We start from the raw sequence: 16458 nt of genomic DNA on the forward strand, positions 1-16458 counted from the left end.
GAATAGTAATAGTTTATAACAGAATACTGTATTAGGATAAAAAGAGGCATAACTACAGACGGAAAATATAATGATATTAAATAGTTGAAACTGAAAGGATTACTAGGCAACAGCTCACCAAAAGAAAGCTTAAATACTTATAGTGTGTAATATATACATAGTACATATACATATATGTGTATGCACATAGTACATAGAGTATACAGCATATAACATTATTAATCATAAGCAAGGTAACTAAGTAAAAGTTTATCTCATCAGGAAGAGAAAAGCATGTTAAACTCTTAATTACTTAGTAATATAACCACAAAATGTTTAAAGCAAAAATTTACATATTTAAAAAACAGGTTGATAAATTTATCATTGTAATGGAATATTTTAGTAGTACAATACCAAAACCAATAAAAGATCCATCCAAAAGTTTTAAAATTGAAAATGTAAGCAACATAATCAATAAACTTGAGCCAAGAAATTGAACAATTAGGGAATAAATATTCTCTTTAAGACCAACTGTAACATTTACAAATATTAACCAATACTAGGCCAAAAGAGTAAGTCTTAATAACGTAAAGTGTTGGAATCTTAAGGAGCATTTTTTTTTTTTTGATCACAGTATAATAGTTACAGTCAGTAGTAAAAAAGAATTGTTTAAAACACGTATATTTGGGAATTTAAAAACACTCTGAATAATTCTTAGAATAATATTTAAAAACCTATGAAAATTTAAAAAAATACTTGGTACTAAGTGATAATGAAAATATCAAAAGTAGTAGTGTACAATTTCTACTTCTGAATAGGATGAAATACTTTGCAGTAGGCTTATGGACTCACCAAGAACAATTAGGAAAGACAGATTAAATTGCATTTTAAAAAATATCAGTTGCAGAAGCAATGAGGACTGAGAATCTAAAAATCCAGATTTGGGGAAAATTCTCAGAGATGAGCTGAGAATCTGTAGCCAATTTTTCTCTGTGATCATTTGCCAATTCTGGGAGTAGACCAAAGGTTGAGAATCTGGGCTTGGCAGTGGGCCACTGCTAGAGTATAGAGAAATTTCACCAGCAACATTTTTGGTGACTGTGTTAAGCTAGAGTGACAAAATTGTCATTCACTCAAAAAATAACTTTCCTTTTCAAGATATTTGTCTCAATTATGTTACCAATTTTCCTTTCAAAATACTTGCCAAATTCTAAAACTAAAGGGAAGCTAAATTACTAAGCAAAAAACATCTGATAACTAGAGCTATGAATTTACTAGTCTTGTATTACTGAAGAGATAAACATCTTCAGGATGAGAGCCCCTTAAGAACATACCAGGTAAGAGTTGACAGCTGTGGAGATTGTGGTGAACTAATGCTGACAGTTTCTAGCCACTTTTTTCTCTTGGGTACACTTGCTTTTTCCCAGTGTAGCAAAAGCAGAAGTCAGCAGACTATGGCCCATGGGCCAAATCTTGTCATTGACTATTTTTTAAAATAAAGTTTTATTGGAAAACAGCCTTATTCATTGATTTACATATCATCATGGTTGCTTTCATACTATGATTGAGGTGATTAGTTGCATAGAAAAGTCACATACCTCTGCGCTACAGGTGAGAATTTGGGCTTGGCCTCTGTTAAAGGGTTACTAATGGGGACAGAGTGATGAGTATAGTTTTTGGCAGTTCAGTGAGGCTGGCATACCAAATCCTTAAGCTGTGCAGGACAATAGTCCAAAAATCTAAGTCAGAAACCTTTGAACAGTATAGTAGAAATCTCTATAGTCTTACTCTCTCTGTGTTGAAACAAAACCTGCCAGGCTCTCAACTGAAAACCTTGAAGGGCCTCACCATTAGAATAGGGCCACATTAAGGTGTAATGAATTAGTCTTATCAAAATTTCCAGGTGGTCTAAATTCAGCTCCGTCCCTGAATGAGTAAAAGTGATCAGAGTATCACTCTTAACTGCCCAGCAGAAGAACACACGGACCTTCTCAAGTGGAAAATAACACTGTATATAACCTTTCTTAAGTATGCAGTTTCCTACACCCATCAATTAAAAATTTCTAGTACACCGTAATCATATACCAAGAGAAAAACAAAAAAACAGAATATAGAAGCAAACTCAGAAGTGATCCAGAACTTTGAGGTAGTAGACAAAAACTTTGAAATAACTATGTTTAAGATGTTCAAGAAAATAGGAAAAATATTCTTGGCAAATAGATGAAGAGGTGGGGAGTTTCACCAGAGAATATGAGTATAACTAAAATAATGAACATTCTAGTATTGAAAAATATAGCATCTGGAATTAAGAACTCAATCGATGACTTAACTGCAAATTGGATACAGAAGATGATAGAATTAGTGAACTTGAAGACAGTACAATAGAAAATATTGAAACTGAAGTACAGAAAGAAACAAACAGAAAAGAGTACGAGACATGTTAGATACAGAAAAATGGTCCAACATATATGTAAATAATGTCCCAAACTAGATGACAGATTGAAAATAAGGAAGAAGAGACAATATTTAAAGTGATAATAAACATTTTCCTAAACTAATGAATACATCGGACCACATATTCAGTTAATTCATTGTAAGCAAAATGAATGCAAAGAAAACCACAGTTTGGCACATCGTAGTCAAAATGCTGAAAAAACATAGAGAACAAATTTAAAAGCCTGACAGAGAAGGAAAGGCTGACATTATCTTTAATACTGACATATTATTATAATGAGAGCCATAAAACAATAGAAAGACACGTTTAAAGTGGTGAAAGGAAGAAAACTTTTAACCCAACATTCTCTACTCAGCAAAAATATCTTACATAAATGAAGATGAAATCAAGATGTTTTTCAGATAGAGAATTTGTTGCCAGTGCACTTGAAATAAAATAAAACTAAATGAAATTCTTCAGCCAGAAATGATTACAAAGAGAAACAGCAAAATCAGTAAAGAATGAAGAGAGCCAGAATCAGTGAATATATCAATTAAAATAATTGACTTAATTAGACAAAAACCCCCACAATCTTGTTGAGTTTAAAGTATTCATAGAATTAAAATATATGACAATAATAAGACCAAAGGCAGGAAGATAAATGGAATCAAAGTGTTGTAAGGTACTACTATTATTGAAGAAATGATAATGTTGAACAGTTTGATTAGACTACCAAGTCCAAGTTGGATGTCCTAATGTAATTGCTACGATAATGGTAGAAATACGCCTATCAAGTTCATAGCAGAAAAAAAGATGTAATAAAATATTTGGCTGTTTCAAAAGAAGAAAAAGGAAATTCAAACAGATGGGAAATAGAAAATAGTAGTTGTAAAGCCAGCTATATCAATTATTACATTAATTATAATTGGACCAAGTACCCTATTTCAAAGAAAAAAGTAGTCATACTGAATTAAAAACATAACCTAAAAATGTACTATTTACATGAGACATTTTCAATATAAGGATATAAAAATCACTTTGGATGTGGCTAACGTAATATTTAGATTTAGAAAAAAAGTAAGTAAAAGAAATAAATTAAGCCTTCAACTGAAAGATACTGCTCCTTTTTTAACTGTAAAAAACATGTTCCCTTTCCCAACAAACTGCAAACAAGACAGCAGGCTTAGATGGTTTTTACATTTGACATTTATTAACCACTTGAGGTGCTGACATAATATGAACAGAATAAAAAAGCTTCCTACCTCGTTCAGTGGAACGAATATTATTCTGAAACCAAAACTAGACAAAGAGAGAATGAAAAAAATAGAGAGCCAGCCTCACTTGTGATCACAGATGTACAAATCTTAAATAAAATTCAAATTCAGTAGTGTATAAATAAAAACATTTCATGACCAAATAGAAATTATCTTAAAATGAGAGGAATGATTCAGAATTAGAAAATATATTAGTGTATTTCATCGTATCAATACATTAAATGAGAAATAGTTTGTAATTATTTCAGTAGATACAGAAAAATCATTTGAATAAAATCATTAATCATAAATGATAATGTTTTTTAAAAAGGCAATGTAACTTAGACACTCCAGATGAACGGGAGATAATAAAGGGAATGTGTCTAAACTAGCAGCAGACTTTATATAGTGTGAAATTATAGAAGCATTTTGATGAAAATCAGGGATGAGATAAGAATACATGCTATAATCCCATCTGTTTGTTACTGCACAAAAAGTCTCAACTAATGGAGTAAGGAAAAGAAATAGGAGGTGTGAGGATCAGGAACTCTTCCTTCCTTTTTTTCACAGATGCTGTATAATAGAAAAATCTAAGTGAATCTACCAATATTAAATTTAATGAGAGAGTTTAGTAAGATTGCCAGATAAAAGATCATTACATGGAAATCAATAGTATATATGCCTATATTATTTATATATAATAGATATATGCATGTATCTATAGATATATTAATACAAAATAAGCAACAAAAGCTATAAGCCACCCAATTATACATCTTAAAAGATGTACATCTTCTTTATGGAGACAAAATAAAATTAATTATAGATCATAAAGGAACACCTATAAATGGAGAGGTGAAACATGTTTAGGGATGAGAATAAATTATCATATAATTTTATCTAAATTATCTGTAAATAAATGCAATTCAATTTCTCTTAAACTTCCAGTATTTAATAAATACCAGCACTATTCTAAGCACTTTGAATTTATTAACTTGTTTAATCCTCAAAACAGCTGTGTAGTATGTAGTCATTTTATATATGACTACAGATGTGGAGAGGTTTGTATCTGGTTACACAACTCATAAGTGGAAGTGCTAGCTGTCTGACTCCAGGTATGCTCTCTTAACTATTACTACATTCTGCCTTTGTAGGATTCTTCATGGAACTTAATAAGCTGGCTATCAAATTCATGTGGACTAGTAAAGGAACAAAAAGCCAAAGTCATTTGGATGACTACGGAGTATGAACAGTAGTGGTGGGAGAGGCATTTAGTCTATCTGACACCAGGATTTTCTGTTTTAAAGTTGTGGTGATTCAGATAATGTGATATTGGTTCAGATTAGGTAAATAAATATACAACATATTATAAAGCCCCCAAAGAGACCCATGCATAACAATATATGTATGATAGATATGGTTTTACTTGGAGGAGAGGATAGGTAAGTCAGAAAATTCTATGTTGAAGCAATTGGTTTGCCATGGAGAAACAAACAAAATTAGATTTCCCCTTTACACTGTACAAAATACAAATGGATTAAAGATAAAAATGCAAAAAGGAAACATCAGAATTATTGCAGAATAACTTTTTTTTTTTTTTTTTTTTTTTTTTGCTTAGGAGTAGGGAAAGGTGTCACACTACTCAAATTACGGCTAATAAAAAAAGATTGTCAAAGACTAATGGAATAGAAATATATAGCAAAAAAAAAAAAGAGACAATGCAAACAAAGTTAAAAGAGAAGAAAAAGTGTGGTGACATTATTTGTAACATCTATTTCAAAGAATTTCTGTCTAGATTATCAAAATAACTCTAAATATTAATTTTTTAAAAGACAAACCAAATAGAAGAAAAAAGAAATACAGTTTAAGAAGAGAAAAAGACTCATGTTAGTGATCACCTAAAGGTGATTTTAGAAGGGAAGTGGACATTAAAACAATGAGATACTATGTCTTACAGAAATTTAGGTGGTGATGTTGAAAGGAAATGGGAACTTACGCATTTCTGGTGGCAGTATACGTTGATGCGGCCATTTTGGATAGCGATTTACTTGTTTCTAGCAAAATTTAAAATGTACATAACTTATGACCCAGCAAGTCCACTTCTTAATAATTATTCTAATGTATGGGTTGCGCAACTTTTTCTGTAAAGGGCCAGATAGTAAATATTTAAAGCATTTGTAGGTTATAGGTCATATGGTCTCAGTTGTAAATATGCAACTCTGCTGTTATAGTACAACACTGAAATTCAAATTTTGTGTAATTTTCACTAGTCACGAAATGTTATTCTTCTTTAGACTTATTTTTCCTAACCATTCAAAAACATAAAAGCCATTCTTAGCTCACAGGACATACAGAAACAGGTGACAGGTCACATTTGACCTCACATTTGAATGAAAAAAGCTAGTTGCTGAATTTTACTGTACAATTTATTAATGAAATGATTTGTAGATATTCTATGTATTTTTCATGCGTACTTAAATATGTATGGTAAAAGCAAAATAAAATGACTAGAACAATGTACATTAACTCCTGATAGATTTAGTAGAGTTCAGAGTAAGTACTCAATAATTTTGACAAGTTTTTTCTCTGATATCCCCCAGAACTCTACACTAGTATTTTAGAATTGCCTTTGACTCTACACAGATAGTTCCTTGTGCATTCAAGTTAGCTGGTTGTGTGAACTTCTGGAAAGCCTGCCTATAATTTTTACCAAACAGGAAGTTACTTTTAAAGTCTCTCAAATGAGAACAAGAGTTTGCTTTTCTGGGATTTTATTATATTAGCTTTACTGAGTTGCTTGACAGGTCTTCTTATTTAACTAGTGTGTGCATTTTTATACTACATTGGAAACTGACAGTAAATAAGATGCATTTCAACAGTTGGGCCATAAATTAGTGTAACCTTAGTTCTCTTTGGACTTAACTTGCTGTTCTCTGCCTCATATTAAGTCTTTTTTCCCTGGCTTACCGTCTTTCTTGTGCTTCTTTAAAGTAGCTTTTAACTGAAGTTCTATTTTCATATCTTCTCTCACAAGTTTTTAGTTTGATAATTAGAAAAATAGTGATGCAGGGAGTTTGGAGGGGATCTCATTTCGAGGGAAGTAATGTATCAGATTGTTTTATCATTGCTGTATAGCCTGTTTTCACAAAAATAAGCTTTAGTGACTCTTGGGACCTGTCTGAATTTGTAGTAGCATTTTGTGTTTGTCTGCATTGACCAATAAACTTCAGTTTTCTTCGCTTGGAGTGTCTTTAAATTTTCAGGTTTGTCAATTATATCTTGTACAATATGCGTTATCTATTATATGACTATTTGAACATTTAAAAATGCAGTTTAGGAGTGTGAATTTTTCAATCCTTTTTTCCAAAGATTCTAGGAAGAAATTAATTTGATTTCTCTATTATTTCCTTTTAATTTCAAGTGCTTCTTTGAGCCATATTTTCAAAACAGGTTATACTAACTATTTGTCTACCTTCCTTTTTTTGGTATGTGTAGAGAATTTCTTCCTAATGATTTTGGATTACTCTAGATGATGTGTCTTTAATTATTATTGATACTCTTAATTTTTAGTTTGTATCTAGCATAGCACAGTGTCTCTGCTTTCTTGTTCAGTTTGTTGGCTTTATTTCCAGTGTTTGGAAAGATGCTTTCGCCTTCAACCTGAAATAAACTATGTAATTTTATGTTTATTTATTTATTTGTGATAGGGTCTCACTATATAACCCGGGCTGGTCTCTAATTCCTAGGCTCAAGTGATCCTTCCTCCTCAATCTCCCACGTACCTGGGACTATAGGAACATGCCATCATACCTGGCTGTATGTTATTTTATACCTTAATTGTCTGATCTCAGTGTGACACTCTAGAATATAAACTTTACTCTTTCTGAGTTAGAGATAACCTTCTGTATGGACACAGTAAATAATTTTACAGTGTTATTTTAGGGTGCTTGAATAGCACAGAAGAGAAAAATTTTTTGGGCACTGGATATGAAAGAGAAAAAGGATATAGAAAACACTAGAAAGCACAGGGGATTGTAAAGACTAACTTCATAGGCTTCATAATTTGCCAGGAGAATTTTATTTATGCAGAGGATTTGGACAGTATTTTAATTGCCTTTTCATTTGAGATGGTAGTATGACTCTATTGAAGTCAAAATCCTTTTATAAAGTAAGTAAATACCTTGTGTTATCTTCTACAAAAACTCTATTTTAAAAAATAGTAAAGCAAAATAAGGAATATACAGCTTTTTCCATGTAGAAATTACTCCCTTATTAAGTTATTTAAATAGATTTTCTTAGTAAAGGATCTTGGAAAGAGATCATGGAAAAAACATTCTTTTAGGGGGGCTTCTGAAATGACTTAAAATGTTAAGTAAAAGGAACACTTGGATGACTTTAAGAAAAGAGAACTTTACCATTTCACAGGAGAAAAGTTCCAGGTTCCTTTAGGATGGCTGCCACATGTAAATTGAAATTAATATTTGTAGTTTTCTCTATCTGAATTATATATGGTTTATCAGAGACCTGACTAATAATGATTTACAAGATGGGGCTTAGAATGTATGAATGACCTTAGGTGACAATCTTGGGAAAGCATGAATTCTGGGATAATGGAAGACTACTTGCAAAGGACAGAGTGGGACAGCGGTGTCCCTTGGAGTCATGGTGGTGAAAGGAAAGAAAGCAGCTGAAGATAAGGGCACTACGGGAACAAGACAATTTTTTTTAAGACAAATCCTGCCCCTCCCACCACAAAAAGCACCACTTATTAAAGCAACTACACTTCAGTGAAGCCACAGAAGAGGGTGCTCTTGAACTGAGAAACCTAGTAAGTCAGCTTACCTCCCTTCACCCTCCATGGCAGGATAACTTGTTACTGCTGATTCTGAAAAAGCCAATACAAATAATCCTCAACAGAAAAAGAAGCCAGCACCTTTACAAAGTTACAATAAGTATAAAACAAAATTAAAATCAGACCTTCTTAGTAAATGACACACACACACAGAATGAAAGCACAAATAAAAAGGAAGGAAAGAAATCAAAGAAAAATTACAAAACAGGAAAACTGAAATGAAACATCTGAACATGAATAACCTGTATTAAACAAGCAATTGCATTATGAAAGGATACCATGAATCAGGCATTCAAAAATTCACAATTGAAATGGACAAACAGAAAGATATGTGAAACAGCAGTTGACTGAACTCAGGAAAGTAAATGGTGAAAAAAGAAAAAAATCATCTCAGAAATGAAAAGTAAATTACAAGGTAGACAAGGGAAGATAGATATTCCAGAAGTTCAATAAAAGACATAAAGAATAGAAAGAGCCAAGAAAATGAAACTGAAATAAGAGAAATGAAAATGATCAGAAAGAGAGAATTTTCCATATATTTAGTTCAACACCTTGAACTAGGAAATAAGTGGAAAATTAACGGATATGGTATTTAAAGTTATAATAAAACATTTTTTGAAATAAAATGAGATCTGAATTTCCATATTGAAAGGACTCCTGTTTCCCGTGTACCTGGGAAACTTGATCTATAACAATCAACTTTTAAGATATATTATAGTATTAGACCTTAAAACAAAAGGGAAAATAGAGGCCGTCTGAGCTTCTAAGCCAAAAAATTAGTAATTTAAAAATTAAAAATAATTAAAAATGAAAATAATTAACATCGAACCAACTTAGCATCACACTTCTTGATATCAAAATAAAGCAAGAAAGCAGTGGAAATAGGTTTTCAAGAAATTATAGAAATGAGTAATCATTTTAATTGATTGTGAAACATTGGATAAGTAAAATACTCATATATCCATAGTGATACTCAAGATTACTTGTGAATTGCATTTGGAAAAAGTGCTGCAGTTATTAAGAAACATTTCAGACATATCCTTGGTTGATAAATATTTTGCTGAAAGATTTAGATGTGAACTGTCATGGTATCTGCAGCTCACTTTTAAATGATCCTGCAAAAATAATATAAAAAGTATAGAAATGTGTTTGGAATTTTTCATAACAGCTACATGGCATTATAAAAAGTTATTCAAAACAAATTGCCAGATTTCAAATATTTTTGTATACCCAAAGAATATCTTTTATATTGACTAAGAGACATTTTGTGAGAAAAAAAAATGTATTTCATCTTATACATTGTTATTTTAGATTTTTGGAATAACCAATGAAGAGTGACTTTGTCATATTTCTTTTATACTCTTAAAATTAATGTCGGTGATTTAATTTTTATTTTTTCAGAAGATATTTATTAAAACTGCTGGTGCCTTAACAGGAATCAAGGCATGGAACCAAAGTGCATAAGTGGTCACGGTATTTTTCCCACTGCTGACCACAGTAGAAAAGAAACAAACAAAAATACATCATTTGCACTTAAGAATGTCCTCGATAAGGAAGGAAAAATACTGAGTTGTTCGCTTTTTTATTCTTGAGTTGTGTTTATGCATTCTAATAAGTCCCTTTTTGGTTATATGATTTGCAAAGAGTTTCTCCCATTCTGTAGACTGTTTTTACATTCTTAATTGTGTCCTTTGAAACAAAAAAGTCTTAAAATTTGATGATGTCTATAGAGTTTGTCTGTTTTTTCTTTTGTTGCTATGTGCGTGTATGTGTGTGTTTGTGTGTTTTGTGGGGTTTTTTTGTTGGTTTGTTTTTTGAGACAGACTCTTGCTCTGTCTCCCAGGCTGGAGTGCAGTGGCGTGATCTCGGCTCACTGCAACCTCCATCTCCCGGGTTCAAGCAGTTCTTCTGCCTCAGCCTCCCAAGCAGCTGGGACTACAGGCGTGTACCACCACGCCTGGCTAATTTTTGTATTTTTAGTAGAGACGAGGTTTCACCATGTTGGCCAGGCTGGTCTTAAACTCTTGACCTCAAGTGATCCACCCCCCTCGGCCTCCCAAAGTGTTGGGATTACAGCTGTTAGCCACCGCACCCAGCCTGTATGTGTTTTTATACATAAAGTGAATAAACTTTTAAAAGATACACTGTGAAATGCTTTAAAGCAAGTTGGTTGTGTGTGTGTGTGTGTGTGTGTGTGTGTGTTTTGGTCAATGAGTATATACTTTAGTTTATTTTTTAATTGAGGTAAAAATACCTAATGCTAATAGGTGTTAGTTTGCTAGGGTTGCCATACCAAAGTACCAGAGACTGGATGGCTTAAACAACATAAATGTATTTCCTCACAGTCTGGAGGCTAGATGATGTCAGCAGGATTGATTTCTCCTAAGGTCTCTCTCCTGGAGGTGCAAGGCCCAGTGGGATTTGGCCAGTAAAATATAACTAAAACAGTAGACTGTTAAGTAGAGAAAGGGTTGCTGGAGATGAGGCTTGAGTTTGGTTGGAGCCAGGTTTTGAATACCTTTAAGGGCTATGAAAGAAACACCCTCTTTTGAACAGAGTGTACTGAAATATTTTTGTCTCAGAAAATGACAGGATCTGAGAACATTAAGTGATGTTAGCTAATTTTATTGCATAGTTACTTAACGTAGTCTGAATACCTTTATAGTCATTTAAAATTTTTCAGTGGTAGCGTTTCAAAGATTGTTGATAAATACCGATTATTTCAAAAACTTAAATATATGCATTTTACTATATTTCATATTTGACATATTTAAATATTTGCCATATTTCAAAATAGTATTTGCCTTAGCTTTGTGTTTTTAAATTCTCTTTTTCCAGCTATAAGGAAGACCAGATGGATGAGGAACTAATGGAACCTCTGAAATATGCTGAACAACTTCCTGTAGCTCAGATAATACACCAGGTTTGCGTTTCATTTTATTCTTTTGAAAGAAACAAGATTTTTAATCTCTGAAAAGTAATTGCTTTTGTTAGGGTTTTCAGAATCAATGTGTTGTAGCTGAAAGGCATTCTGGGCTGTCTATCCCTATTTAGACTACCCCTATTACAGTTGAAAGTCCCATTCGAAGCACAATATTAAAAGGCTACTTGCTGTTTAACACCAGAATTCTTACTTACATAAAATATAGGATAAAATAAGGATTATCTTTTGTGCATTATTTGACTACGAAATTTAATTTCAGAAAACTTTCATTTTGACCCATTGTGTCTAGTACTTAGTGACAAGGAAAAAGAGCTGCAAAAATATCATTGAGTGTAATTTTTTGGAGTCACTAAAAAGAGAAAACAGTCTTGCCCTACATCCTTTACCCCGCCCCATTGTCAACCCTTGTGAAGTGTAATTCTGCATATCATGTGGGCAATTTGTTCATTTCCAATTATAATGATTTCATCATCCTTTCTACATAACTATAATTGTTGAGAAGGCAGTGTTTTAAGTATGTAAGCTTAGACTTTGTACTATAATTTGACAGTATATAACCTCTGCCCTGCTGGGCCAGAATCTAATAATTTTAAATGGTCTGTTGACTAGAGTTATAGCCTTTAGACCTAGCAGAATTTTCAGAACTTTACATATATCAGTAAATATTAAAAGCCCTTAAATGGCAGACTTTCTCAGAATTGTTATGAATGTTGATTGTTATTGTGAGTTTTTCCATATGCCTTTTTCTGTCAAAATAATTTTTATTTAGCTGATATGTATTGATTAGAAGTACCAGTTTGGACTTTATTGAAACAAACAGAGGCTTTTACTTTAAAATGTTGGCTATATATATTTTTCATTGACATTAAAATTTAGTATTGCAATTCTGTGAGAAATTACAAAAAATGATCAGAAATTTGCTCCTTTGGGAAGCTCGTCTGTGCTTGGTAATCAGATCCAGTTTATATGTCAGGAATTCCCCAGTGTTGTCAGAGCTTAAATGACCTAACAGTCTGCAAATGTCACATTTAAAATTCTGTCTTCATGCCTGACTCTCAGCATAAATGAATTAAACAGCAGAGCAGGCAGCAAGTCAATATGTTCTTAACAGTAAGAGTGAGCAATGAAACAGTTTGTGGTTTGCTCAGAATAGGTAAATAGAATCTGCCCAGAACAGTTCACCTAGAATAAAATCTGAAAGAGGAAACAAGAATTAACCTTTAAGATGGTTGACCAGATGAAATGTCAGTAATATTTTTATAGCATGAATGAACCAATAAACTACCTGGTTTATGTAACAGCTGCATTTTGCTATTATACACTGTGTGAATTCCAAGATAAAGAATTTTTGACCCTGGTGAAAATTTTAGATTGTGATTTTTTTGGCAGTACAAGAGACTGTGTTAATTTTAACACTGAATTACAAACATTATATTAAAGTTCAGTAGCACTTGATTCTACTTAATACCTATCTTTAAGAAATTTTACATGATAGGAATTTATGTATTTTATTTTTATTGAATAAAATGAATCCTGTTCTCAATAAAAGAGTAGTCAGGACAGGTCATTGTTAATAGCAGACTCTTCATTTATTCTTTTTGTTATTTCCCTTTTTTGACAGTACTACAACTTAAGTACTGTTACCATTAGCCGGTCCAACTGGTCTTTTAGAAACGTATGAGTTATGTTGTCAGAAATTAACTGATAAGTCCAATATTTAAAAGCAGATTTTCGCTGGGCACATGGTAGCTCATGCCTATAATCCCAGCCCCTTGGAAGGCCAGGGTGGGTGGATCACTTGAGCCCAGGAGTTCAAGACCAGCCTGGGTGACATAACAAAACCCTATGTCTACAAGAAATACAGAAAATTAGCCGGGCTTGGTGGTGCGTGCCTGTAGTCTCACCTACTTGGGAGGCTTAGGTGGGAAAATCTCCTGGGCCTGGGATCCAGATTGAGGCTGCAGTGGGCTGAGATTGTGGCACTGCACTCCAGTCTGGGTGACAGAGTGGGACCGTCTCGATAAATGAATGAATGCTTGCAACTTTTTTCCTAAGAGAATAGTAATACATGTGATAATTAGGTTCAGCTAGTTTCACAAAAGCTTTTTGATCTATATCTGAGTTAAAGCATTATTGTAGTGCATAATCTCCCCCATAACTATTTTCATGAGAAATAATCATATACTTTACCTATACCTGTTTTGGAGCACATGTCATTTCTATTTAAAATAGAATTACTTATTTTTATGTCTTATATATCCTATTTTATCATCTTTCTGGACAGTCTCAGTTTCTTGATATTTCTTTTAGCATCTTGCCTTGTACTACATATACATATCTCTAAATGGATAGATAACATATTTTTAATGGTACCCTGAAAGCCAGGACCACCTCTTTTCCCTACTACCCAGGCACCAGAAGCCAAGGACTCTCACTAGTAGCACAACTTAGAAGCTGCAGGAGAAATGGAAGCTTTCAAAGCAGGGACAGAGGCTGAAACAAGGAGAAACAAGAAATAGAAGAGAGAGGAATGAGTATCAGTCATTTGAGTAATTCATTTCTTGTGTGTGATATTTAAACTGCTTTTTACAATCAGGAGATAGGATTCTCACTACTACCATTTTACACTGTCAAATTATTTACCATTTTTCTAGCCATCCTCGAAAATATGATTGTATACCTAGGAAACCCAGGAGACTCAAGTTATGAACAATAAAATTAATAAGAGAATGTGATGAGATAGCCAAATAAAATTGGCTTCTTAAATAAAATTGATAGCTTCTCTGTATTTGCAGTAAACATACAGAAATGAAAATGGGAAAATTTTTCTGTCACAACAGTGAAGAGAACTATAAAATAATTACAATTAGATTTAACAAGTAAACCATAGACCTGTATAATAAGAATCATAGAAATGTACTGTTTCAGAAACAGAAAGACATACCAAATAAACAATATGATGAAAGTGTAAGTGTAAATTCTGCCAATTTAGCAATTCTAATTAGAATAGAAACAAGTGTTTCTTTTTTAATGTTAGGAAAAAATGACCACATGATTTATGTGGAAGAACAAATGTCCAAGAATAACCAAAGACAGTATGTAAGAGAGGCACTTGTTTTACTGGATATCAGAATATTAGCCTAAAGCATCTGTAATCAGATAAATATTATATGGACAAAGGAATAGACAAGAGGATCAGTGGAACACATGGAGGAGTGAATTTCAAACTTTATGGATTCTAATTCATGATAAGAAATATTTCATATACATAATGACTTTTGATGTGTATGTTTGTGTATGTTAAAAGAAATAAAAGGTTTTATCACACACGTATCCTTATTACGTATGATATACTCTATTTTCGTATTCTATTTTATATTTTTTTAAATGCTAAATCCTACTAAACTGATGTTGTAAGCAACAGGTAGTCCTGACCTGAGGCTTGAAACACACCAGAATCCTAGAGAATCCAGAAAATTTTTTTATTATATTTGATAATTTAATATATGATAAATATATTTTTATTTCAGTAGAAAAGCAGGTAAGCCTCTATTTCATACTATATGCAATGTAAATTTTTTTCATAAAGACAATGTAAAATAAAAATTAAAAATCTTATAAGAACATATAGGCAACTGCTTGTATAATCTGGAAGTAGAGAAGAACTTCTTAATGAACCCTGAAACTCTGAAGATATATTTAGCTCCACAAAAATGGAATATTTTATATGACACAGGTTCCACAAAGTTAAAAGACAAATGTTACAATCAAGACAAATATGTTTACAAAGAAGACAACAGAAAATTCCTTAATATCTGTAATATTCAAAGGACTCTTGGATGTTTATAAAAGGCAAGCAAAACTCAGTAGAAAAAAGATTTAAAAAATTGATGAAAATCTATTTAGAAATAAATGACATGGCCAATGAATGAGAATAGGGAACTTCAAACTCAGTGAGGAAGTACACATTACAAATTCAGTGAAATTATTTAGTGCTCATCAAACTGGCAAAATTAAAACAATACTTTGATAAACAGTTTGACATTTCCTCAAAAGGTTAAACACAGAGTTACCATATGACCCAATATTCCAACCTAGTTATATACCCAAGAGAAATAAAATCATGCAGCTACACAAAAACTTACATAGATATTCATTGCAGCATTATTTTTAATAGCCAAAAAGTAGAAATAACACAAATGTTCAACTGATAAATAGATAAATCATATATAGCATATCTATACAGTAGAGTATTATTCAGCAATAAAAGGAAAGAAAGTACAGATGCATGCTAAAACGTGAGTGAAACTTGAAAACATATGTTAAATGAAAGAAGCCAGTCACACACAAGAAAACATATTATATGGTTCCATTTATATAAAATGTCAAGAATAGCCAAATCTAGAAAACAGATAAATGTGTGCCTAGGTCTGAGACATGGTGAGGTGATGGGGACTGACTAATGATACGGGGTTTCTTTTTTGGAGTGATGAAAATGTCCTAACTTGGTGGTGATCATTGCATGACTCTGCGAATATTCTAAGACCACTGAATTATACATTTTAAGAGGGTAAATTTTATGGTATCTGATTGGATCTCAATAAAGATATTTTAAAAATCAAAATCACCCATTTCTGTCAGAGATGCTAGGAAAAAGGTACTTGTGTACATTGTTGTTAGAAATATGGATTATTCCTACCTCTTGAGATGACCAACTGACAACATCTCTTCACATATAATACACAGACGGTCCCTGACTTAGAATGGTTTGAGTTAGGATTTTTCAACTTTACTATGGTGCAAAACTGTCACAAGTTTAATGTCATATATAGTATTCAGTAAATTGCATGAGACATTATTATAAAATAGGGTTTGTGTTAGATTATTTTGCCCAACTGTAGGCTAATGTGTGTGTTCTGAACATGTTTAAGGTAGGCTAGGTTAAGCTATGATGTTTGGTAGATTAGGTGTATTAAATGCATTCTCAACTTTATGA

At 32.4% G+C, this 16458-nt stretch overlaps 1 protein-coding gene across 1 annotated transcript in view; it reads left to right on the plus strand.

The window, feature by feature from the left end:
- LOC105482677 (phosphatidylinositol glycan anchor biosynthesis class K) overlaps window positions 1-16458 on the plus strand; it is a 114103-nt gene that overhangs the window by 75222 nt on the left and 22423 nt on the right. The window contains exon 10 of the mRNA XM_011742895.2: window positions 11357-11441. Within this exon, the coding sequence (XP_011741197.1) occupies window positions 11357-11441 (85 nt within the window). The remainder of the gene's footprint in view (window positions 1-11356; window positions 11442-16458) is intronic.

This window comes from Macaca nemestrina, chromosome 1 (genome assembly GCF_043159975.1).
Source record: "Macaca nemestrina isolate mMacNem1 chromosome 1, mMacNem.hap1, whole genome shotgun sequence".
Taxonomy (NCBI): Eukaryota; Metazoa; Chordata; class Mammalia; order Primates; family Cercopithecidae; genus Macaca; species Macaca nemestrina.